Raw genomic sequence first — 26,669 nt, 5'->3', positions numbered from 1 at the left:
CTTGGAGTCACTGCATGTCCCCGTACATGAGAACTGCCCTTCAAGAGCTTGATCCTCTCACTTGACCAGTCTGGATATTGTACAGAAAATGTGCCCCAGCACGTAATTTGGGGGGTGGGCAGGTTGTGGGGAGAGCGGGAGGTGGTATTTAAAAAAAAACCCGTTCAGTTCCTGGAGGAAAGGAAGCCAGGCTGGCCTTGATGCTCCTGTGCTTCCCCCTGATTGTCGAGGCAATGTTCAACCTTACTGCTCTTCTGGACTCTGCTGCTGGGCAAAAAAAGGCTCCTTCCCTCTATGGCTAGCTCTGAAGCTGCACTCCATCTTGACAGACGCAGCCCTGAACACAACCCACCTATGCTACTCATGACCTCCTTGCTTGATTACTGCAAAGCCCTGAATCTGGGAATGAGTAGGGCTGCTCTGAGGAGGCTCCAGCTAGTTCAGCGTGTGTCTGCCTGCTTGCTTAGGCCTTACGTGGAGACATGAACGCCACCACTCATGCTCCAGACTGCACTGAGTGCCACAGAAATTTGGATTTAATTCAATCTCCTGGTTTGGGTCTTCCAACCGCCCAATAGCCTTGTGTCCAAGTTATCTCCAGCAACATCTCTCCAATAACAGTGTGGTCTTACTGGTACCACAACTGTAGTCATCAGGAACAAGAGAACTATAAACAGGGAAAGTGAGAATGGCAAAAGCAGGAAATAGGGGTTTCTCTGTGGTTAGCCCATAGCTGCTACTAGAGATTAGAATAGGCTTGAATTTTACAATGTTCCAGACTCATTGTAAGACCCATCTCTTGACTATAGCTTTTCCCCATAACTACCGCCTCAGGGAAAGAAATGGGGAAGAAAGAAGTGTGGGGCTGGATGAGACTCACTGGAGGAAACAGAGCAAAGACAATCCATTGCTATGTATTCAGGGATAGGAGGGAGTAGAGGAAAGAAATGCAACATGTTTCTTTTAGATGTTGCTGGCTTTGTAAATTTTTTGTAAGGCTTCCCAGTACCACAGTGATGAGCACAACAAACAGGTAGGTAGTGAAGTCCTTCAGGAATGAAGCCTGAGTGGATATGAAGAGTGTGTGCTGTGAAAAGGGGAGAGGTTTCTGAGTGGTGGAGCGGACTTCAGGTTTACAAGATTATAAATTGTTGGTTTCAGTTCAGTGCAGTCCATCAGTGCTGGCCTTCATCTTAGGATGTGACAGTGTAGTGGTAATTGTTGAACTCTACCTGCTTGTGTGTTTCTGCTCAGGGGGAACAAACTATTCTGTGCAATAGACCTTCTACCTGGTATGTCAGGTCTGCACATAGGATTTTGACATGATTGGAGATGCTGAAAAAGGAACTGTGGTGCCCGAAACAATGCTAGAAGAGGCATTTACTGCATATTCTGTAGTGCTGTTGTTGAAGGAGGGAAATATTTCATGTATTCATGCCCAAATCCTCACTACACATTTCTTGATTGGTATATTTTTCATGATTGCATTTCATCCCCACTACCAAATAGGTTTGAATTTGAGATACAAACATGTTTCCATGCCAGACCTGTATCAATAGGGATGAAATATGATCCTGATGGAAATCCAGTTACAAAATCTGGAGTAAAATTTTAGGGCAAGAATACATGACATTTCGCAAGTAGGAGGAGGATAACCCACTTGTTGTGGGACTGGAAATCTTCTCTAAATGTAAATATATCCCTTTAGTTATATAGTCCACCTTGCTCTCATAGTGCTATAAAACAAAATCATACCTGTTTAGTTTCTATAATGCAGTGCAATTTATACGATGCCCTATTTTAATGTCATTGAAATATTCTTATTGATGATAAAAGTATTTATTCGAGTTTTGCAAAACACTGAAACGTGCTTGGAAGGCACAATCCCCTGTCTAAATGAACCTTAAAAACCCAACTGACTTATGATGCTACAGTGGTACAGTTCATAGGGTAGGGTATGTCTGTGGCACAGTGAGAGGTGTGAGTATGTTTCTTTACCAAGCTTCTGGCTGGTATTATCGACTGCTCCTTTATTTATTTTTTAGACTTTAACAGTTTTATCATGTCATGTAGCCACGAGGTTTAAATTTGGAACAAGTGGGAATTTATGAATTCTGAGTTTACAATGAAATACCAGTGAAGCTCCATAGTCTTGTCATGTGAAAGCAAAGTAATCCACTGTGATTACTTTTTTTATTTTACTGTAAATGCCACAAGCAGTTGTACAGTTTTAATTATGAAGTGTTACCGAGGTTTCTTGTGATGCTATATTTTTTAGGCCATGTCTTCACTGCAATGTTAGCGCAAGCTATGACTTGAATTTTCCCCCTAACTTGATGCCTGTCCAGTCCCCACTCACAAATTTGTATCTCAGATTCAGGAGTCCTTTAAGCTCAGCTGTCCTGGCAGTGGGGGGAGCCTGGGGGAGGTGTGGAAGTTGGAGTACTGCTGATGCTCAAACTTCTCATGCTGTGGGGATTCAAGAGCTCGAGTTACAACAACTCATCAGCTGCTAATCCAGTCACTCTGAGATGCTAATGAAATCATTCTGTGTCCTCCAGTGTCATTTTGCCATCTGGTTGCTCTCATTTGAGCTAGGCAGCTCCAGTGGAGTAATCTGAGTGAACTAACTCAAGCTAACTGTTGCAGGCAGGCAAGCCCTTGGGACTTGTGGGTCATTTGTAAACATTCATTTGGGCTAAGAAGACAGCAAATATTATTTGCTACGACTTTAATAAATTATCATAGTTTTTTAACATCTTAAATTTGTTCCCATTCTTAACTGTTTAAACACCACGTTCACAATGCTTCGTTTTCTGTCTTCTCTTTCAGATAATCGTTCAGTATTGAATGAGACAACGGCAGCGTCCATTGATTGGCTGACCAGTTCCCCTGCTGAGAAGGTAAGTGAGGCTTACAGGAAAGCAGGCATTGAAAACCTCAGTGTGCTGTTCAATTATGTGTTTGGAATAGATTGACACCTCTGCACTACTGGTGCTTTTTCTCCAAAAAATGGATTAAAAATAGAGGGGTGGTTTCTAAGCAACGTTCTAGTCCCATTGCAAAGAGCCAGAGAGGGAGTTATTCCTCCTTTTATTAAAAATAATCAAACCACAGTCCCATACTGGATAGTTACTCCTCCATTGTTTTTCCAGTCTTGCTTTGGGAACATGTGATGTATAACCTGCTGTTTGTGACGGTGGCCTTGCATGGGAAAAGGTGTTACGGGTGTAAGTGAGCTTACCATCTCACTTTCTCTCCCATAACTGTGATGCCGTGGATCCTGTACTTTACAACTGAATTTTATTTTAAGTATTCCTCTTATGTGTAGTGCCATTTGTGCACCTATGGTAGGTGGTTTGCCCACAGAGATACTCACTTCTTTCAGCAGCCTTTTCAGCCACTAGCAGTGCAGACATAGGAGTATAGGTGCATAATTTTACAAAATATATTATAATTCTGGATACCCCAAAAATTTGAAACGCTGGTGGAACTCACAAGGTGTGTGCAGACTTAAACAATTTGAACTGCATGATTTCATGTCACTTCCCTCTTCCCTGTCCGTTGTATGTTTATTGTCCATCTTAGATCTTAAAAACTTTAGGGCAGGGAGGTTGCCTTTGATGTGTCTTCATGCCTTGCTCTCCTATGGTGCTATGGAAATAGTTTGGACGCCGTTAATATCCTCACAGTGTTGTTACCTTTTGCCTAATTGGTAGTATGATGCTGTTCCCTATGTTAATGCTGCAGTATTGTTAATTACTTGCAAACAGTAGGCCCCATCCTTGTGATTGGGGCTGGTCCTGCTTTGAGCAGGGGGTTGGACTAGATGACCTCTTGAGGTCCCTTCCAACCCTGATCTGCTAGGATTCTATGACTGTGTAGGTCAGCACTTGTGCCCATGAGGTCAATGGACTCCTTGTTGCCGGAGGGACCTTCCCATGCAGATCTGATCAGAGCTATAGTTCTAAAGATGTTAACCTGGACCACTGTACTAGTTCTCTCATTACAAACTTTAATTTGCTGTAGTTTGGGTACAAGAGAGCTCACACGGGAGGCAAACTTTTGGACGAGAAGGAGAAAAGAAATAGAACTTGGTGGTTTCAAACTTTGGTTTGGTTTTCCGGAATGAAGACTAACTTGGGGTTTAAAACAGAAAATTATACCTAAGAATGCAAAGCTGCTGGCTGGATTTTCTTTATTATTATTATTTTGTTTGTATTACAGTAACACCGAGAGACCTCAACTGAAATTGAGGCTCTGTTGTGGTAGGCACTGTAGAAACACATAGTGAGAGACAATCCCTGCCCTAAAGTGTTTACAATCTAAATAGACAAGACAAAGGGTGTGTGGAGGGAGGAGACAGAGTCCAAGTGACTTGCCCAAGGATACCTAGCCGCTTGATAGCAGAGCCAGGAATAGAAGCTAGGTTTCCTGATTCCCAGCTAGTTGCCCTGTGCACTGGACTACACTGCCTTCCTGGTGCCTCCTTTTCGTCTTCTATGATTTTGTTACTGTGCCTATGTGTAGTCACTGCAGTACTTCAGCAGCCGCGTTCTGCTCTTTCACTGGGACTGAAAATTAGGTCCTAATTGTTCAGCTTCCCTTCATAGTAAATGATGCTTTTAAAAGTGATGAGCAGCCCCAACCACTAGTACAATACTACCTGTCAAGGCTCTGGAGGCCGCCTGCCAGGAAAAGAATGCCAGTTGCTACTTCAGTTTCATTAACAAGAACAGCTCTTCTCGCTATTTGTGGAGTTTGCATTGGATTTTCAGGCTTAGGGAAAGGCTGGAAAAGTGCATAAGGGGAAAGTGACCGACTAATTTAGGGGGGTGAAGATATAAAAAAAGCCCAGTTCAGAAGAGGAAGCTGGTACAAATAACCCAGCAGATCATATTTCCAGATGCTCTTCTGTGGGACAGGGTCCACAGCACCCGATATCCCCCACCCTTAAAGCCCCATATGCTAACATCCTTCCTGCAACTGAGTAGGACTGGATGGTGCTCCCTTCAGAGCTGATGAGCATCTCTCCTGAATCAGTCAGAGTGAGAGACATCAGGCGCACTCTCTCCATGGGAGCTGAACAAGTAGCACTCCCAGCCAGGGGGAGTCGGACACTGGACCCAGGGATTAATACCTGTTCCCTTGCATGTGCTAGTGTAGAGAAATAACTTCAGGACCAACTCAGTGTTTTCCCTCAAGCACTAAGGTTCCTTATAGTTTTAGAACAAAACAAATTGTTAGGGGCACATGATGATGTTAAGAATGGGAAGAACAGTCCTATTCTAAATCCTTGTAGACAGTTACCCAGGGAAGCAAATGTGCTGAATCTTTGAATGTACTGTGACAAAGTGAGAGAGCTTCAGGGTACTTCTTGGAGTTGACATCCCACTTGTATCGGAAAATGGCATATCTAATTTATCCACTGGTGCAAGAACCCTTACCAGTGTACTTCCACTGACAGCCAGCCACTGTGGAAGGTCATCTTGTTGGTCCATGTGTTGCCCTCTTGGTGCTTGCGGTCTAATCTCAAAGCTGGAAAAGGAAACCTCTGTAATAAAACATTAAAAAAAAAAAAAAAAAAAAAAAAAAAGAAAAGGAGGACTTGTGGCACCTTAGAGACTAACCAATTTATTTGAGCATAAGCTTTCGTGAGCTACAGCTCACTTCATCGGATGCATGTAGCTCACGAAAGCTTATGCTCAAATAAATTGGTTAGTCTCTAAGGTGCCACAAGTCCTCCTTTTCTTTTTGCAAGTACAGACTAACACGGCTGCTACTCTGAAACCTGTAATAAAACGTGATTCTTTGGGTAAAGACAGTGCAATCAAGTAGTCCAAAAACTTTTCATCTATTTTAAATCTATGAACAGGCTCTGGTACTTCAGAGAAGAGAGCCCTTCAGTGTACCTGTCAGTTTCAAATGTGCTGCCTCTTGAATGGTTTACTTCATGGCGAATGCTTCTGATGATGGGTGTTTGTTTTATTTTAATGACATGATAATGGGGAAAAGGCTCACGAGGAAACCCTTTTTTTCTCTTGTGCTTCTGGTGACCCAAACACTCATTTTCTTTGAAACATTCAATTAACACTCTACAGTTGTTTATTTATGAAGCTATTGGCGTCCAAGACCTAGTGGTTTTACCCTCCAGGAATACACATTCAAAATCAGTATGTGGGAGGCAGGCACAAAATCTTACTTCTGTCTTTATCTCCCTGCTCCGAAAACATCCTCCCACTTAGCCTTTTGTTCCAGGCTTGAAGTTAGCGGTCCAGGCAGATAGGCAGAAATCCTTTTAACAGGGAACCCGTTTTTGCTTCTTTGTGCTTCAGAGAGAGAAAATGCTGAGAGAGCAAATGTGGTGGCACCTTGTCAGGTGGATAAACTGATAGTTTCCCCCGTTCCCCACACCCTCCATCATTGTCAGCAGCATCACACCTCAGTTCAACTACAACTTTCTGGATTGGTGAAATTTGCTGAGGAAGCTGCAATATAATACAAGCAGCCTTCCAGCGCAATTTGATACATGGCCACTGTTGAGTTGCATGCCTGATGTATATTGATACATGTATATAAGTGTATGAGATACTAACAAACGCACACTGTGGTTACGTGTGTGTACCCTTCAACAGTAGGCATCTCCTGGTCTTAAATTAGTACTTTTAAAGTGTCTCCAAGGTTTCTAATACAATTTTGTCCGCTCACTAGTTCAGCATTCCACTTCTAAGTAACTGATTCCCCCCCACCCCTGCCCCCCGACTCCTTGTGTGGTCGCTTAAGGGAATGCCTTCATATTGTATCTCCGATTTCCGTCTGAAAAGGTTGTGACTACCGCAGTAATAAGCAACATCTAAGATTCCTGTAACGAAACAGATGAATCGTCGTCTTCTCTTTTTCCTTGTTTGTGGGCTATGTGCATTTGACTGCACTTCGTAGATAGCTCATTTCGCTGCTTCTGCTGTTATAGTCCATTTCCTCCATTTGGGTTTTTCTGCAGCGTAAGGCAGAAAACATGTGTTTGAAATAGGAAAATGTGACTGTAAACCCTCCCCCCCCCCCAGAACTGGCAGGAGGTTCGGGGATAGGTGTAGTTACCTGAAACGACTTCAGTTTTGTTTAACACTGTATTTTGAGTGGGCAGTGTCCCTTTAAACTGCCCACACCTGTTTTTCACAAGTTTATTTTGATGATACACATACACACTTCGTATTCTTCATTCTTTATGCATTCAGATTTGTTCTCTCCTTCTCACCGCACTGGCATTGCTGGGAATTATGTATACATAGGGAGAGGAGACAAGAACTCCATAAACTCTGCTGAGTAATAAGCAATAGATCATTTTCTGACATAACTGCACAAGGAAATGAGGGGGTCTATCATGTAATTTTAAGTACAAATTGTGTTCCTTATTGGGAATTACAGGGTTATGATCTGGTTTAAAATATTTGAATCCATGTGTACGCAATTCAGGTTTGCTCACATGCAGAATCTTTCCCAGTGCTACTATAAATGAGGGCCCAATTCAAGTCCAACAGAAGTCAGTGGAAATATTTGTTTTCAGTAGGGGTTGTACTGAGTCCCAGGTGAGCTGGTGCTTTACAACATTACTGCAGTGAATGCCTTAAGACTCAATCCAGAAATGTTCCACTCCTGTGCCTTTTTAATGGTCCCCAAAAGGAAAGTCAAACTGTATCTTGTATATTGCCACTAAATCCATGCAGGGTCTTTATGTATGGTACAATAGACAGCGGAGCTGAACGTCGGGGTGTGTATGATGGATAGATATAGGAGGAACACTTTTCTGTCAGGTGTTGTGTAACTCCACTTGGGAATAATTCCATAGATTTTTTTTTTTTTTTTTTGGCCAGATTTAGGCAAACTTATTTTTATGTTCAGTTTTTCAATGGTAATTAAATCAAAATTGGTGAAATCATACATCCCCTTTTCTCAAAGGAGGTTGCAGTTTTCTCGTTGGCAGCTACAGTTTTCTGAACAGTTCTAAATGCAGCAGTGTTAAAAGGAGTCATAAGAAATACAAGGCTCAGATTGCCTGACGATGCCCAATATGAAGTCTGATAAGGGAATTGTTTTGCAGTTCTGTCCCTTGCAATTTAATGTGATTACCGAGATGCGCATTTTGCGGTGGAGTCTGGTGTTCTTTGGCCATTTTGTGCTCTGCACGCGCTGCTAAACTGAGGGCTTCTATGAACTATATAGAGGGACCCCAGAACTGAATTAGAGCTTTGTTCTCAACATAAAACCAGGAATGTGTGAAGGCCAGTGTGTTGGTTCACCAGGAGGGCTACTCATTACCCAGAATTAATCAGACTTTGCATCAGTAGCTCACCATACTTCTCATATTTTAGTGGTCTGGGTAGAACTTTGTGGAGGTGATGCTCATAACTCCGTTACAGAGGGGTCTGAACTGCTACTGCCAGAGCTGGCTCTGGAGTGGAAGCCTCCTGCTGTCAAGTGACATCAGGCAGTCTTGGGACCCACTTTGAGGAGGTGCATGGGGTTTCTTCTGCTAGAAGGCCAGTGTGTTGTGCCTTCTCGGATAGAAATGGGTTTTGATTAGGTGGTGTGGGCAGGGAGTGAACTAGAAAAAGTGAAATCTGAGTGTAAAGTTTGGGTCTCGGGCCAGCTGCTCCACTTGCACATCAGAACTCTGTATCTGGTTTCCAACTTGATCAGGCAAGCCACAGGGAAGCTAGACAATGATTGCCAGGTTGGGGAGGCCCTGCAAGTGGAGACAGAGGCAGTTCTCCATATCCAGTGGAGGGAACAGGGATGAAATGATGCTCTCACTGAAGAGGTTTGTATTGTTGGTAGGTATCACTGACCTACATTTTAAATTCCAGAATCTGAGAGGGAATCAAGCTTTGCCTTTTGTTTGTGCACATGCACCCGCTCTGCCGCCCAGTTCACATTCACTTACCAAACAGCCACACCACTGCAGAAACTTTCATCCTCAGACCATAGCATTGTAGTTCTGGGATCTCTGCTCCAGCTGCTATTTTAGTGATGAGCAGAGTTATGAGCTGTAGCTCACGAAAGCTCATGCTCAAATAAATTTGTTAGTCTCTAAGGTGCCACAAGTCCTCCTGTTCTTTATACCAGAGCACAGCTTCATGGGATATTTTCTTTGCTCTTTAGTACAATAACACGATCGCCTGGTCATCTCTGACAAAGAAGGAGTGCTGGAAATATGGAGGCTACCTTGTGGGCAACAACTGCAACTACGTCCCTGACATCACCCTCATGTCTTTTATCCTCTTCTTTGGCACCTACACCTGCTCCATGGCTCTGAAGAAATTCAAAACCAGCCGTTATTTCCCAACTACTGTAAGTATCTCTGTTTATCACCTGGGGGAATTGGCTTATTCAAACAAGAGCACATACAATGTACTTTTGTTTGCAACCCCTTCTTTTGCAATAGATACAGCGCCGAAGGACAAACACCACTACGTGGGGATGCACGCACTGACACCAGATGCTATTTGTTGAAGTAAAACCAATAGTATTGAATTTAGGCAAGTCATGGAATTGCTTATTTTTCAGCTCTAAACTTCCGAACGTTTCTGGAGGGCACAAGTGAGATGGCGGAAGAATTGAAAACTGGCTGGAGCCTGTAGTGACAATAACGCTCACACAGACAAGAATTCCAAGCTGAGGGGTGCAGTGATGCAATTGATTAGTACAAATCTCATCAGAGCTTTTGCTTCCAGGGTTAAGAATTCACCAATGCAGAGCCCTTAGTTTATACAGAAAACTGAGCTGCCAGTAGTAGCCAAAGATCATTTTCAGTGTCCTGATAGTAAAGCTGAGTCCTGCTCCCATTGCAAGACTGGATACCTGGTGATAAACAGTCTTCTGTGTGGTATGCCTGAACGTATAAACAGAAATCACTTTATCGAGTGACACACAGGTGCAGCAAAAGCATAAGTAAGCAACTTCTTGTCTGTACAAAAAGAAGTTATTTTTACAGAGTAAAAGTAGTCCAGTGTCTCCTAATGCCCTAGAAATAAATCTGTCTAGAATATAAAAACTGACACCTCATAATATTAAGGTTGCAAATTTTAAATGCTCAGAAGTCAGAATACTAAAAAGTTATGGTCTTAGTAGTAATGTTACCTCAGCCATGATGCATTTCCTGTATATTTTATGGTATGCATTTAACAGCATAAATTCTATTGACTCTTTTAGGGTCTCATCTAAGAACAGACTTGATTAGTGGGAATCTTTTCATTGACTTAAACAGGCTTTGGATTAGGCTGCTTTTACCAGATTCTGCTACCTTTACTTCCTGAATAATTCTAGTGGAATCAGTGCTATGACTTGAGGAGTAAGATATTACTCAGTGTAAAGATGGCAGAATCTGGCCCTTAGAGAATAAGACAGGAAGAAACAATACAACAACCGATATGCAAAGAGATGAGCGAACATGAATGAAAAAGCGAATGTTCTCATAGCAATGTTTGCTCTTGGCCATATTTTACATCTTAACAGCCTAGATACTGAAATCCTCTCTCTGTAGATCAGGCACAGCATGGGCAGGTACAGGAGAGACATCAAGCTTCCTCACCATGCAAATGTGCTTCTGTCTAATCAACAGAAGTTGGTGATTAAAAGCTGTATCTCGCCCACCTTGTCTCTCTCTACCTAGAACAGTAGTTTAGGTTTTTCTGTGTATCTAAGTACTCACTTGGGATGAGAGACTAGGTCAATCTCCATTCCCAGCTGGTCTTCAGCCACTTTGCTGTTTCAAGGGAGATGTGACAGCTCCCAGAAGGCATCCTACTTCTTCCAGTGGTGGCCTCTAACAGTAGCGGCAGCAGCACTGGGGCTGTCTCAGCTGTCCTAGGAAAACGGCACTACTTCATTTATTGTCAGTTTGTATTTGGGAGGTTTCCGTAGTGACCATAAAGGGCTAGGGACTGAATTTCGATTTTAAAAAGGAAGCACTGGTTCTGCAGAAGTTGACTGCACATGCCCAGAGCTCTGCAGTCTTTGAGCTAAAGATTCCTTCTCCTCCTACATGAGGTGATTTCTCGAGCCATGCACAAATAGATATAATAAGTTTTAGTGCAGATTGGGACTCTTGCTCTTCATGCTGAAAGCAAACAGGGAGATATTTGATCTCTGAATAGAGGTGTTTCAGTAACACACCTTTTAGCTCCTCTCTCCCGACAACAGACTCTTAGCCAACTGATACATAGCCCTGGTGGGTCAGCAAAAGCTGCTTGTTCTGTTTGCCCAGCTAGTGTCACAATGACAGCTGTCAAAGGTGAGGGAGGTGGTGAAAAAAGTTCTACTCCTTCCCTCTTAGAGAACCCAGTTTGCAATATTTTGGACAACAGCGGTCCCCATCCCCAAGATCCAACCCTAATTTCATCCGAGCGAAAACCTGAAAAACAAGGGCACTAGTTTCAGGTTTCTGTACATAACAAAACTTTTTCTCTCTCTCTCAGAGAACCCCCCTATGGCATTCTGACTGCAATAGGATTTATAGTACAGTGATGTTTATGCTCCTGCAGCACTGAAGTGGAACTTTTATTATTTTTAATGAAAAGAAAACAAATTCCACCATGGCAGGAATGTAGTTCAGTTTATCTCTAACCATGTGAAGCTGGGGAGCCTGGGAGGAAGAATTCTGAGAAGTTGACACAATAGCATATAAAAGCCCAATGTGATCTGGCTAGTTAAATTTCAAGGGTCAGACCCTCAGCTACTGAAAACTGTCACAGCTACGTTGACTTCAATGGAGTTACAACAGTTGACACAGGTTGAGGATCTGCCCCCAATTGCTTTTCACTTCAGTTTTGTGGTTCATTTATTACTTTAACACCATAAAAAAGAAACATCAGGATATGATTTTAAAAACTCTTCATTTCCGTACATGGCACCACACCCACATTGAAATAGTTTTCTGCTCCTTTCTTTTGAGTTCCTCTCTCTGACCTCCCCATATGAGTCCCTTGGTGACTGTTTCCATTGCTGATGTGAAATCTTGATTTTTTTTTTTTCCTTGCTTTTATAGTTTCATATTAAAGGCCCAATCTGCCTTGCCAAATAGGCTATGTTAAAAAATTGTTTCGGGAATCAGTGTTACTAAATATCTTTATTTTTATCTTGAGACACATGATCACAGGAGAAACTCAACTTTCATTGGGGGGGGGGGCAGTACGTTTCTAGCCCTAATGGGAGCAATGAAAAGCTTGAAAACGTGAATGCTAAAAAAACCATCAAACATCAGGAGGCAAATAAAAAGAGCCCAATATTTGTTTGTTTAAAATTTCATTATTTTGGAGAGACCTGACTCATAATTTTTGAACCCTCATTGGCAATACTGGGAATGATCTTGAAACCCATTTAATGTAATATGGTTGTACAAGACAGTGTGAACAGGATGTATCTTTTACACACACACACCTCTCTTGCACATGCACGCAAACAAAGATAGGGCCCATCCATGCTGGTTGGTAGCAAGTCAGCCGAAACATTTTAGTTCATCCTGTTTCCAAGATCGGTTCTTCTTCGAGTGATTGCTTATGTGTATTCCACAATAGGTGTGTGTGCTCACCGCATGCACCAGTGCCAGAGGTTTTTCTCCTAGCAGTACCCGGAGGGGGAGCGCCCCAGCGACCCCTGGAGTGGCGCTCCATGGCGCAGTATGAGGGGAGCCGCGCGCTCCCCCCACCCTCAGTTACTTCTTGCCACCAGTGAAGGTGCATCGGAACTACTCAGCTTCAGCTTTGCTGTAGCTCGTCCCAGAACTGCTTGTTCGTTCAGTGTTAGTACCTGTAGTTAGTTAGCTGTTCAGTTAGTTCAGTTAGAGTGCCCGGGCTGGGGCATGCCCCGCGCCCCGGGTTTTAAGTCGTGCGGCACTTGTAGCTGCTTTATGCCAAGGAGTGACCTGCCCGCATACTGTTTACACTGTTTGGGAGAAACCCATATTGTTATACCAATAAAATAAAAACCAGCAGGATCTTATAAAAGGGGATAAGACAAAATGTCACATTTATTTAGAAAGAATCATAGTCAGCAGTCAGTTTTAGCTATAACATTCCAACTATTTTTAGCTATAACATTCCAACTTTGTAACCGCCACGGGGCACGAGTACCTCTACACCCACCCGGCACCCAACTCCCTAGTGGTCGAGTCGGTCAACCATAGGGAGCGGCAGGGCCAACCAGCCCCTACCCCGAAAAATAGATTCATGAAGGTTGGACTCTTTTGGGAGAAAGCTTTATTCTTCCTCGAGTTTTCAGTTGCGGGTGGCAAACCACCAGGCGCTCCTGTGCAGGTACAAATTCGATTTGTGGAGTTCCCTGCCCAAGTTCGAGGACTCCCTCCAGGAGCACAATAAGAAAGTGTTCAAGGCGCTGGTGGAGGAGGGTACAGAGGCTGCAAGCGGCTTCGGATGCAGTGGACACAGCAGCACGGTCCATGGCCTTGGCGGCATCCATGAAAAGGGCGTCGTGGCTCCTGCTGTCCGGGCTGTCAAGTGAAGCGCAAGCTGCCATGCAGGATCTCCCATTTGACGGCAAAGCTCTGTTCGCGGTACAAACGGATACAAAGCTGCATGGCATGAAGGGCTCCCGCACGACCCTCCGGACTCTGGGTCTCTCTGTTCCGGCTCCGGCCAAATCTAAGTTTAAACCGCAGCAGGCTCCCACTCAAGCCACCGAGCCGAAGTACGAGGCCACCTATAAAAAGTTGAGGGACTATAAAAGGTGCCCTCAGAGGCAATCGCGGCCAGCCCCGCAGCCTGCGTCCTCCAAGGGCAAACAGGCGGGGAAAAGGCAGTTTTGATGGGACGCTCAGGAGTTCTCTGCCAGTTCTCCCCGGGGATCCCCTCTCAATAGGGCGTCCCTTCTACAGTCAGTTGTGTGCTTTCCTCCCGGAGTGGTCGTGGCTGACCTCAGACTGACGGGTCCTCAACACCATCTCCCAGGGCTACGCCCTCCAGTTTACTTTGCCCCCGCTACTTTGCCCCCGCCCCTGTCCATCTTGGGGGACCCCTCACATGAAGCCCTGCTTGAGCAGGAAGAGGAGCGGCTCCTGAGTCTAGGAGCAGTGGAAACGATGCCTGGGGAGTTCAAAGGCAAAGGGTTCTACTCCTGCTATTTCCATATCCTGAAGGCCAAAGGGGGACTCAGGCCCATCCTGGACTTGCGGGATCTACACCAGTTCATGGTGAACCTTAAGTTCCACATGGTCTCACTGGCCTCCATCATCCCCTCCCTGGACCACGGGGACTGGTACGCTGCCCTTGATCTGCAGGACATGTACTTCCACATTCACATATTCGAGGGGCACAGACGCTTCCTCCGTTTCCTGGTGGGGCAGAATCACTACGAGTTTATGGTCCTCCCGTTTGGCCTATCCATTGCCCCCGGGTATTTACAAAACGAATGTTGGTGGTAGCGGCCTCCCTCAGGCACCAGGGGGTCCAGATCTTTCCTTATCTGGACGATTGGCTGATCAAGGACAGCTCCCAGTCGCAGGTGAGGGATCACGTGATGCTTCTACTGTCCACATGTGCCACCTGGACCTGTTGGTAAACGACGCCAAGCCCACGTTAGTCCCGGTCCAACACATAGAGTTTATCGAGGCGCTCCTGGATGCTTCGACTGCCACAGCCTCCCTCCCACTGGACAGGTTCAAGACCCTGAAGGGGCTCATAGACACAGTTACAAGGTTCTCGGTGACTACGGCCAGAGCGTGCCTCCGGCTCTTGGGTCACATGTCGGCGTGCACATGCGTGGTCCGCCACGCCAGACTCCGAATGAGGCCCCTCCAGCTCTGGCTGGCCTTGAAGTTCTCCCAGGCCAGGGACAGGATGGACAAGGTCCTCACCGTGCCCGACTCGGTGATCGCCTCACTGTGGTGGTGGTCCACCCCAAGCAACATGCTCCAAGGGGTCCCATTCTGGGACAGGACCCCATCGCAGGAGCTGGTGTCCGATGAGTTGGACCTGGGTTGGGGGGGCCTATGTGGGGAATGTTCAGACCCAAGGTCTGTGGTCGATGCAGGATCTGAACCTACACATAAACGTCAAGGAACTCAGGGCAGTATACCTGGCGTGTGTGGCCTTCTGCTCGCACCTGCAGGGCAAGATGGTCAGGGTCCTCAAAGACAACACGGCCACTATATTCTATATCAACAGGCAAGGCGAGACTCTGTCCTCTGCTGTGAAGACCTCAGGCTGTGGGATTTCTGTATAGCCCATGACATTTGCCTGAGGGCCTTCCATCTGCCGGGTGCCCGGAATGTGCGGGCGGATCGCTTGAGCAGGGACTTCTCCTCCCAACATGAGTGGTGTCTTCACCCAGAAGTGGCTCACCAGCTCTTCCGCAGGTGTGGACTCCCCAGGTGGACCTGTTCGTGACTCGGCAGAGCTGGCGCTGTCCCTGGTTCTGCTCCGGGGGGGACTGGGACAGGGTGCTATCTCCAATGCCTTCCTCCTGTCCTGGTCAGGCCAGTTTCTCTATGCCTTCCCCTCTGTTCCCACTGATCAGCAGCGTCCTGGAGAAAATAAAGACAAACAGGGCGCAGGTCCTCCTCATTGCCCGAGAGTGGCCAAGGCAACATTGGTGCGGGACCCTCACGGGCCTGGCGGTTGCTCTGCTGCGGCCGTTGCCACTCCCTGTGGACCTGTTCTCCCAGGACCGGGGACCGCCTTCTCCACCCCAACCTAGCAGCTCTCCACCTCACGGCATGGCTGCTCAATAGTGGAGAGGAAAGGACGTCCTCAGAAGGGGTCCAGCGTGTCTTCCTGGAAAGCAGACGGCCCTCCACATGCCGTGCCTACTTGGCAAAATGGTCCTGGTTCTCCAGATGGGCAGCTGAACGGGGTGTCTCCTCGGTGGCTACCCCGATCCAGCTTATCCTGGACTACCTCCTCCACCTTGGAGCCCAGGGCCTGGCGCCCTCGTCTGTCAAGGTGCAACTGGCGGCCATATCGGCCTTCCATCCGCCGGTGCAGGGGCACGCAGCATTCTCCCATGCTATGACTGGCCGGTTCCTCAAGGGGAGTCTTTTCCCGTATGGTAGGCCCCCGGTCCCGCAGTGGGACCTGAACCTGGTGGTGTCCTGTCTCACAGGGCCCCCATTTGAGCCACTAGCCACATACTCCTGGTCCCACCTCTCGTGGAAGGTGGCCTTCCTGGTCACTATCACATCAGGCAGGCGGGTCTCGGAGCTCAGGGCCCTGACCTCCGAGCCCCCGTACATGGTTTTTCATAAGGACACGGTTCAGCTCCGCCCACACCCTGCATTCCTCCCGAAGGTGGTCTCCGCTTATCACATGGGTCAAGACATTTTCCTGCTGGTCCTCTGCCCCAAGCATCCAGTGAGGAACCCCGCCTCCACACACTCGACGTGCGAAGGGCTCTGGCTTTCTACCTTGAACGGACTAAGCCGTTCAGGAAGTCTTTGCAACTGTTTGTCACCTCGGCTGAGTGCATGAGGGGTCAGTCGATCTCCACTCAGCGTCTCTCCAACTGGATCACTTAGTGCATCCACACCTGTTATGAGCTGGTGGGGGTTCCCCCGCCACCGATTGTGAAGGTGCACTCGACTCGGGCGCAGGCCTCTTCGACTGCCTTCCTGGCCCACGTCCCCATCCAGGACATTTGTAGGGCTGCCATGCGGTCTGCGGTTCACACGTTCACCTCGCACTATGTGATCGTCTCCCAAAGCAGGGATGGGGATGCCGGGTTCAGCAGGGCTGTCCTCCATCCTGGGAACTTGTGAAATCCTCCAACCTCCAATAGATAAAGCTGGAATCACCTATTGTGGAATACACATGAGCAATCACTCGAAGAAGAAAAGACAGTTACCTTTTCCATAACTGGTGTTCTTCGAGATGTGTTGCTCATGTCTATTCCACATCCCGCCCTCCTTCCCCTCTGTCGGAGTTGTCTGGCAAGAAGGAACTGAGGGTGGGGGGCACCATGCAGCTCCCCTTATACTGCGCCAGGCAGGCGCCACTCCAGGGGTTGCGGGGGGCACTCCCCCCTACGGGTACTGCTAGGGGAAAAACTTCTGGCACCGGTGCACATGGTGAGCACGCACACCTATTGTGGAATAGACATGAGCAACACATCTCGAAGAACGCCAGTTATGGAAAAGGTAACTGCCTTTTCCTGAAGGTGGTTTTAACATGTTCTGGTAATGGTATTTGTAACACTGTTGCACTCAAGAATGAGAGAATTTCCTCTCTCTCCTTTCTTCCCTGACACCTTCCTTCACTTGTAGACAGAGCATCTTGATACAGAAAATTATTGAGACACAGTAGAAATGAAACCCTGTGATGATGATTTTTTTTAATCTTTACGACCCCAATTCAGGAAAGCATCCCTACTCAATTTTTCTCTGCTTAAAGTTAAGCAAGTGCTTAGGTGCTTTCCTGAATTGGGGCCTACAGCTGTACTTTAAATTATTGTGGTCTATCCTGCAGCACACACGGGCTTGTCAGCCTGCTTACTGGCACCTTTACAAAATGCCCATAGGACTATGGGGTCATTGAAGTAACAGAACTTGCTCAGCAACTGAAGATGCTGAAGGACAAATGTCTAGACAAAACCTGCGGCTGGTTAATTGAAGCCCTGATGGGGGTGGCTGCAGGTGTAAACTGAGTCTGTCTCGGAAAATCCATTTTTTCTCTGCTGGAGGGTTATTCTTTACCCAGCAATCCATGCACATGAGCCATAACAGTTAGGTTCCTCAAGCAGGATTGTGTTCTTAAATTTTAACTCTGAGGCTTGGGCTGTGCATTGATCCATACCACACAAGGCAGGTAGCATGAACCAGGAGTTAAGATGTTGCATTAAAGATGACACAGCTCCTTTATTTCATTCAGGCATGCAGAACGTACACAGTGTTGCACTTTTCCTTCTTTAAATGATTGGCTTTCTGCAGTTTACCATTGTTTACAAACTGACAAACAGCACTAGAGACATACCATCCAAAGATCCTCAAACATCCTTATTCATCCCAGCCACTGTCTTGCATCTAATATTGACAGCTGACAAATAACCCTGACAGCTGACAAACAATCCCAACAGTGTACCACTAAAAATCTTACTACGGCCGCAGACACCCTTATTCATCTCAGTAACTATCTTGCATCTCATTTGGAGAGCTATTCAGAGATCTGTGATCAAAATCTCCTCCCACCACCTCTTCTTCCAGACACTTCTCATCTTACTTAAGATGCCTCTTGTTTTAATAAGAGGCCCGTTTTTCTTGATGGAATTGTATCACAGCTTTTCAGAAACCATTCCTATGGGAAACTGGGTCTGGATAATGGGGATTGTTAGCCGACGTAGAATTAGATTATCAGTAAAATTGCATGGGAGAATTTTTGTGGGAGTATTCTGCAACAGAAGTTCTTTTTCCTTGGGGTGGTTCTCGTAGTTCCGTGTAGGCCTAATCGTTTGGCTTTCAGACTGTGTAATAAAGTACCAAAGCACATTTTTTAAAATCACTTCAGCCACAGCAATGTGCCCCTTTTGTCCCTGCAGAAAGGGAAACGTTTACCCTGAATTGCCACCAAATACAAGAATAAGAGGATCACGTTGAATTTAAACAGTTGCTCTTGGGACCAGCCACTGTTATGGTGTCACCTTCTGTTTCAGGCCAGGAAGCTCATCAGTGACTTCGCCATTATCTTGTCCATTCTGATTTTCTGTGGAATAGATGCCCTAGTAGGTGTGGATACACCAAAACTAATTGTGCCAAGTGAATTCAAGGTAGGTAAAAGTGATCTCTCAACACACAACCGTTATTTTACTCTGTGGCTTCTGTCGCACTTTACTGTTTCTGTCTTCCTTCTGTGAAATTACCAACCATCAGACCAGCAATAATAAAAAAATAAGCTATCCAGAAAGGATTGTATTGCTGAGCCAGTTAGAAAGCAGTTTATTTAGAAGTGCAAATTTATGTCGTTCCCATTAACGCCATGTCAATTGACTGAAACGTTTTCTAAAATGCAATGACAGATCCTGAACGTAGAGCAGGATCCTGCCAACCTTGCTCATGCTCAGTAGAATCATAGAATATCAGGGTTGGAAGGGACCTCAGGAGGTCATCTAGTCCAACGCCCTGCTCAAAAGCAGGACCCATCCCCAATTAAATCATCCCAGCCATGGCTTTGTCAAGCCTGACCTTAAAAACTTCTAAGGAAGGAGATTCCACCACCTCCCTAGGCAACGCATTCCAGTGTTTCACCACCCTCCTAGTGAAAAAGTTTTTCCTAATATCCAACCTAAACCTCCCCCACTGCAACTTGAGACCATTACTCCTTGTCCTGTCCTCTTCCACCACTGAGAATAGTCTAGAACCATCCTCTCTGGAACCACCTCTCAGGTAGTTGAAAGCAGCTATCAAATCCCCCCTCATTCTTCTCTTCCACAGACTAAACAATCCCAGTTCCCTCAGCCTCTCCTCATAACTCATGTGTTCCAGACCCCTAATCATTTTTGTTGCCCTTCGCTGGACTCTCTCCAATTTATCCACATCCTTCTTGTAGTGTGGGGCCCAAAACTGGACACAGTACTCCAGATGAGGCCTCACCAATGTCGAATAGAGGGGGACGATCACGTCCCTGATCTGCTCGCTATGCCCCTACTTATACATCCCAAAATGCCATTGGCCTTCTTGGCAACAAGGGCACACTGCTGACTCATATCCAGCTTCTCGTCCACTGTCACCCCTAGGTCCTTTTCCACAGAACTGCTGCCTAGCCGTTCGGTCCCTAGTCTGTAGCTGTGCATTGGGTTCTTCCATCCTAAGTGCAGGACCCTGCACTTATCCTTATTGAACCTCATCAGATTTCTTTTGGCCCAATCCTCCAATTTGTCTAGGTCCCTCTGTATCCTATCCCTGCCCTCCAGCGTATCTACCACTCCTCCCAGTTTAGCATCATCCGCAAATTTGCTGAGAGTGCAATCCACACCATCCTCCAGATCATTTATGAAGATATTGAACAAAACCGGCCCCAGGACCGACCCCTGGGGCACTCCACTTGACACCGGCTGCCAGCTAGACATGGAGCCATTGATCACTACCCGTTGAGCCCGACAGTCTAGCCAACTTTCTACCCACCTTATAGTGCATTCATCCAGCCCATACTTCTTTAACTTGCTGACAAGAATACTGTGGGAGACCGTGTCAAAAGCTTTGCTAAAGTCAAGATACAATACATCCACTGCTTTCCCTTCATCCACAGAACCAGTAATCTCATCATAGAAGGCGATTAGATTAGTCAGGCATGACCTTCCCTTGGTGAATCCATGCTGACTGTTCCTGATCACTTTCCTCTCATGTAAGTGCTTCAGGATTGATTCTTTGAGGACCTGCTCCATGATTTTTCCGGGGACTGAAGTGAGGCTCACTGGCCTGTAGTTCCCAGGATCCTCCTTCTTCCCTTTTTTAAAGATTGGCACTACATTAGCCTTTTTCCAGTCATCCGGGACTTCCCCCGTTCGCCACGAGTTTTCAAAGATAATGGCCAATGGCTCTGCAATCACAGCCGCCAATTCCTTTAGCACTCTCGGATGCAACTCGTCCGGCCCCATGGACTTGTGCACGTCCAGCTTTTCTAAATAGTCCCTAACCACCTCTTTCTCCACAGAGGGCTGGCCATCTATTCCCCATGTTGTGATGCCCAGCACAGCAGTCTGGGAGCTGACCTTGTTCGTGAAGACAGAGGCAAAAAAAGCATTGAGTACATTAGCTTTTTCCACATCCTCTGTCACTAGGTTGCCTCCCTCATTCAGTAAGGGGCCCACACTTTCCTTGGCTTTCTTCTTGTTGCCAACATACCTGAAGAAACCCTTCTTGTTACTCTTAACATCTCTCGCTAGCTGCAGCTCCAGGTGCGACTTGGCCCTCCTAATTTCATTCCTACATGCCCGAGCAATATTTTTATACTCTTCCCTGGTCATATGTCCAACCTTCCACTTCTTGTAAGCTTCTTTTTTATGCTTAAGATCCGCTAGGATTTCACCGTTAAGCCAAGCTGGTCGCCTGCCATATTTACTATTCTTTCGACACATCGGCATGGTTTGTCCCTGTAACCTCAACAGGGATTCCTTGAAATACAGCCAGCTCTCCTGGACTCCTTTCCCCTTCATGTTAGTCCCCCAGGGGATCCTACCCATCCGTTCCCTGAGGGAGTCGAAGTCTGCTTTCCTGAAGTCCAGGGTCCGTATCCTGCTGCTTACCTTTCTTCCCTGTGTCAAGATCCTGAACTCAACCAACTCATGGTCACAGCCATGGAGTAGCACCTTACTCCATAATTTCAGTGGGCGAAACTGTATTGTGCTTACTCACACTGGTGAGCCTTCACTCGCCCATGTAGTTTCACTGCTTTCAATGCTTGAATGTGCTCACGAGTGAGAGAGAAGCTCCACAATCTGGACCAGCAGGACTACTTGAACAAGGATGGCAGGATCTGACCCCTAATAACCACTTTCAGGTTTTGAACTTTATCTGATGTTTGTATATGGGAATAATTAATCCCAAATTGTCAGTGTCCTCAATAATCTTCCTTTAGTCAGCTTGACATATCAGTGTTTCGGTCCTTTTGTCACCTGGATAAACGTGCTTTGGTTGGGGGTTGTTCGTTAATATGTCTCCACTCTGATGCCTGTTTTCCTCTCTTTGCTCTTGAAGCCAACCAGCCCTCAAAGAGGCTGGTTCGTCCCACCCTTTGGAGGGAATCCCTGGTGGGTGTACCTCGCAGCTGCCATCCCTGCACTGCTGGTGACCATTCTCATCTTCATGGACCAGCAAATCACAGCCGTCATCGTCAACAGGAAAGAGCACAAGCTCAAGGTGGGTGCCTTGTACCTTGCATGAGTGCAGCAAAGTAGAGCCTGTCCTCTGCATGACAGAGACGGAGAGAGAGCCTGTGGTGGTAATGGACACCTGCTCCCTTAGAAATGCTATGATTGGTGGTTAGTAATAGCATGTATTTTGTTCTAGCACAGATTATTATTGCAGATTTGAAAGCAAAGTCATCACTTCAGCTTGAAAGCGATAGTATTTCTCGAACAACTTTTGTTAAAGCAAAGGACACAGACGGTGGCCCAGATCCTGATGTTTTTACTCTGTCACAACTTCTTTAGACTTCAGTAGGTGTTCTTTCTGAGTGAGGATGGAATAAACCCCGAGGACCAGATTCTTGGCCATCACCAAAGGCCCCAGTGCAGGGAATCCTTGTAGGGCATAAAGCTGGCATCATCATTGCCAGCCACATACTCCTCCCGCCATTGGAGTAGGGGCCTTGTCAGGGCACGGCTTATCCACACAGCACTCCTCCTACTGCTTGGCTTGCAAAGAGGTCCCTAGGGAGCTGCTCTAATCACTGCAAATTAGAGCAGCCTTATGCTGTGAGCAGATACTTTTGCTTACACCCACCTTTGATTCCCCAAGCATGAACACGGTACATCTTCAAACAGCCCTGAGTGAGGCTTGAAATACTCTGACTCTCTCCCTGCAGGAAGTGGACTGTTAACCGAACAAACTTCCAAGTAATGGAAAAAAAGGTTACTAGATTTCATATGTGAATCAGTTATTCCAATAATTCTCACCTGTGGCTTCTGCTCTTAGTGCTATCTCATTGGTTTTCAGCACCACTGCCATGGCATGAAAGGAAAAGATGACAAAGCAACACAGAGGGGGACTTAGGAGAAAAACAGTGAGAAGAAAAATGGTTTTCCCTGCATGGATGCCCTTCTTAACTTAGGCTGGGGACACTGGTGTGTCCTGCAGATAGAGCACAACAGCAGAGCACAGGAAGCTGGCCATCCCTGTTGCAAAGGTGTTTCTCATTGGATTTAGTGGTCAGAGTTTTGGGGGAGATGGCTTCATTGTTTCCACCTGCTGTTTGCTGTCCCCGTGGTCAGCAAGTGAGGTGCAGGTGAAAAGGGCAGATACATAAGGTGAGAACTTTTCCGAATTCATCTTTAACTAACAAAAGGCAGCACTGACTGCTTGGAACTGGCCTCTCTATCTGCAGTAGTGCTCTCAGCACTACTAGATGTCTATGGTAGACAGTTCCTGTGGCGGAGGGTAAACAAAGCTCATTCCAGAATCTATCTGCACTGGTCCCTGAGTTGGCCAGAAGTAGTAAAAAGCATTTCCTCCCACCGGGAACTGAACGTCCTTAAATCCCCAGCCCGTACTGGCTTGGAGCTCAGCCAAGAGCTTGGGGGAATAGTAGTAATTTCTAACAGAGCTGGTCTCAGCTGAGTTTTCAATTCCTTGTCCGGTGAAGGGTCAAAAAAGGTCTTTTATCATGGAAAGATTTTTCAGTCTGAGGACGCCGTGCAGGACGCCGTGATTTGAGAAAAGGGGGAGGAAGGGTACTCAGATATGTGCGTCACACCAGCAGGTGCTGGGGCAGGGGTACTACTACTGCTGCTCCTTTTTCACTTGCCGCTCCTGGGTTTTCCACTAAGCCAGTTAAAATTGTGGGATTTTTCCAGAACCTATATGCTGGAGAAGAAAAATAAAATGCTTAAGAACATAAGAATGGCCGTGCTGGGTCAGACCAGTGGTCTGTCCAGCCCAGTATCCTGTCTCTGGTAGTGGCCAGTGCCAGATGCTTCAGAGAGAATGGACAGATCAGGACACTTGCGTGATCCACCCGCTGTTGTCCAGTCCCAGCTTCTGCCAGCTGGAGGTTTAGGAACACCTGGAGTACGGTTTTGTGTCATGCACTGTCTTGACTAATAGCCAGTGATGGATCTATCCTCCATGACCTTATCTGATTATCTCATTTGATCTGAATATGCAGGATAGAAGTATGGTGTCCACTTAGCCTTTGAGACATATGTGATGGGACCCAAACCATCCCTCTGATGGAAAGGCTAATGAGCATTCCTGCAGTCATGCGGTGCCAGTTAGGCACGCTTGCAGAACTTGCTCCATCTGGAGAAGTGGGGCTTAAAATGGTTTGAGTGGCTGCAGAGATGGGGGTTTGTTTTCCCTGGAACAGGGTAGCTGCCAGAGTCTGCTAGCGAGCTCCAGTAACAAGGATGCTCAGCCTGAGGCAGTTGCTAATCTTTACCTTCAAGCCCCCTCTTTGAGGCAGACAGACACTACAAGCTCGGTATGAGTGAAGGCTCTGGAGGGCTGCATCCAGCCAGTGCCCTGTGGTGGGTACTGGGAAGCATAGCCAAGGGCTAGGAACAAGGGGATTGTAATTTGGGCTCTGAAAGGGTGCTGGGAGTGAGCTGGGCTCCTGCGAGGAACAATAAGATTGCTCAGGAGTGGGGGCAAGAGACTCAAAGATACTACGGCTTGAGCCCGGGCAGGGGGTTGGCTGACTACAACATGGTTGAACCAGCGTTGCCAATACCTACCATTCATCCTTCTGAAGCATTCCTGACTGTGACATCAAGAGGCACCTTGGAGGATAGGATTTCTGCCAGCATGGCTGCACTGCTGCCTTCCTGGGTTTCCAATTCGCTTTCCTTTTATTTTTTCCCAGCAAGAAATACAGATAGTAAATTGAAGCCAGCACCATGCTGATCCCTGCATGAGAGATTTGTGAAACCTGTAGGGTGTGGTCCGCCAGGGTGTTTCTAAACTGCTGCTTGCATCACAGGGGTCAGACCCTCATGGGTTGGAAGCTAATCAAAGTCGTGACTAGCTCTGCCCTCTCTGGCCCCCACTGATTAACAACTTTCCCTCCCCAGAGAAGCTCAGGGACATCCCCTCTTTACTGTTGCTGTGTCTTTAAGAGGAAGAAGCTGCTTTGTGATGGTGGCTGGCTTTCTTCGTGTGTCTTCAGGGGATGTCGAGGGGCTGCACCCCCACCTTGCATCTTAAGGACCTGCCAGACTGGGCTATAATTTCCCCCTCTCTCTTCTGCCCCCGCCCCCCAATTCCCAGAGTCGTGTGATGCAGGGGTCAAGAAACAACCTGACCCTGTTGTCCCACAGGGCAGCGGGAAAGGAAAAGAGTCCTGCCCCCCCAGAGTGGCTGTTACACTCAGCCCAGAGAGCTACATTGCCCCCTAAGACTTCCTTAGCCACTGGGACTTCCCTGCCTAGTGTGTGGCAACTAAGCAATGACTTAGGGTCCTCGAGGTACCACACTAAGTTTTCTGGGTTGCTGCTGCTTTTCTTGGGGAGCAGCCACTGGAAGAAGGGACTCTTTTCCTCTTCCCATGGCCGTGTGTGTGAGAGATGGGTAGAGGGCAGGGGTTAGTTGTCAAGCCAAATCCTGACCTCTGCGCTACAAAACTTAGTAAATCCTAGAGTTTGAAGGGATGACAGGACACTGGCTCTGCCCTGTGGGCCTCTGTCACCCCCTGTACTTACAAGATCAGGGCGTGGTGACCCATCAGAGAGAGGCACTGGGCCCACCAGGCGATGACAATAGGGAGTCAGAGTGTTCTGGGGTTTGTTGAGAGGGAAGCCAGCTGAGGGAGGTTCTTATGGCACATTAGAAACATGTATGATAGTGAGACAGAGCTGGGTGTGCAGATTTTCCTGCTGTGCATGCTCTTGCCACCATGCTGGAGGAGCATCTTGAACCCTGAACACCAGCTTAGTATGGGTAGGTCCGAGATTCAGTATGAATACCTTTGTACAGCTCTAATTATTGTCACTGACATCCCCCGTCTGACCATTTCAGATGGGAAGATGATGTGAATTAACTGAGCAGTAATTAGAATCCAGTGGATAGAGTTGAGGATACCACCGTGCCTACTGACCTTATGCTTGCTGATAGGTTCACGTGGAGGGGGGTTTGTTCCTTCTAAAGCCTGCCTTTCTCTCAAGCAAAAGGATCCTTAAAGCTGGAACCTTAGACTGGAGCTGATTTTGCTTTGACACTTTTATTTTTATTACAGCATAAGGGTCAGGGTTTCTCTTGCCTTATCAAGACGGGCAAAGTTTCTGTAGATTTGACAAGCCCCTATTAATATCTATTTAATAGCATGGTTATCATACAAGGAAATCATTGATAGATAGTTTTAAGCAATATGGAAAACAAGGTTTGTTTGTGTAACCGTTACACCTGAATGAACTCAGCGTGTTGGTCTGACTGTCTGATACTAAGAACCTAGGCCTTGGAGACTTCGGGGTGATGAGATAATGGGGTATATCCACTTTTGACTGGAAATGCCAACAGGCAGATCCCAGTGTGACAGCTGATATTTACTGCAAAGGAGACTATAAGGAAAGAAAGTGAAGAGACTATATAATTAGAATCAATAAGGAAAGGTGGCCTCAAATGCACATTTTTGAATGTTCTTTAAAGAAGAACTTTGTAGTCACTAATATAGTCACAATATGGTATGTAATGATATTTTTAAAATAAGCTCTCTGAACTGGCCCTTTACAGTTTCTTGTGCCCTATAGAGTTTTGCCTGCCCTGCAGGATGAATTCCATTGAATAATATTGAGTTCCTGTAAAAAGGACTCTCCCTTCCGCAGGGCAGGAGGCATTTTAAAAGGGCTGGAATGTAGGAATAAAGACTGATTCATAATGAGGGTTATATTGGGGTCATTATTTAGGTGTGAACCCAATAAATAATATAATTACCATGATATGGTAACGATTGGCATTATTTCACAACACATGAAGATTTAAGATCAACCTGAAATTGACCTGAAACAGTGGGTTAGGATAACAA

At 46.5% G+C, this 26,669-nt stretch overlaps 1 protein-coding gene across 1 annotated transcript in view; it reads left to right on the top strand.

Moving 5' to 3' along the window:
- SLC4A4 (solute carrier family 4 member 4) overlaps window positions 1–26,669 on the top strand; it is a 232,592-nt gene that overhangs the window by 183,127 nt on the left and 22,796 nt on the right. The window contains exons 15-18 of the mRNA XM_077814349.1: window positions 3,392–3,423; window positions 9,160–9,348; window positions 18,652–18,765; window positions 21,692–21,853. Of these exons, the coding sequence (XP_077670475.1) occupies window positions 3,392–3,423; window positions 9,160–9,348; window positions 18,652–18,765; window positions 21,692–21,853 (497 nt within the window). The remainder of the gene's footprint in view (window positions 1–3,391; window positions 3,424–9,159; window positions 9,349–18,651; window positions 18,766–21,691; window positions 21,854–26,669) is intronic.

The sequence above is a fragment of the Eretmochelys imbricata genome, chromosome 4 (assembly GCF_965152235.1).
Source record: "Eretmochelys imbricata isolate rEreImb1 chromosome 4, rEreImb1.hap1, whole genome shotgun sequence".
NCBI lineage: Eukaryota > Metazoa > Chordata > Testudines > Cheloniidae > Eretmochelys > Eretmochelys imbricata.
Note: the sequence above shows the minus strand (reverse complement) of the source record. Positions and strands in the feature narration are given on the sequence as shown.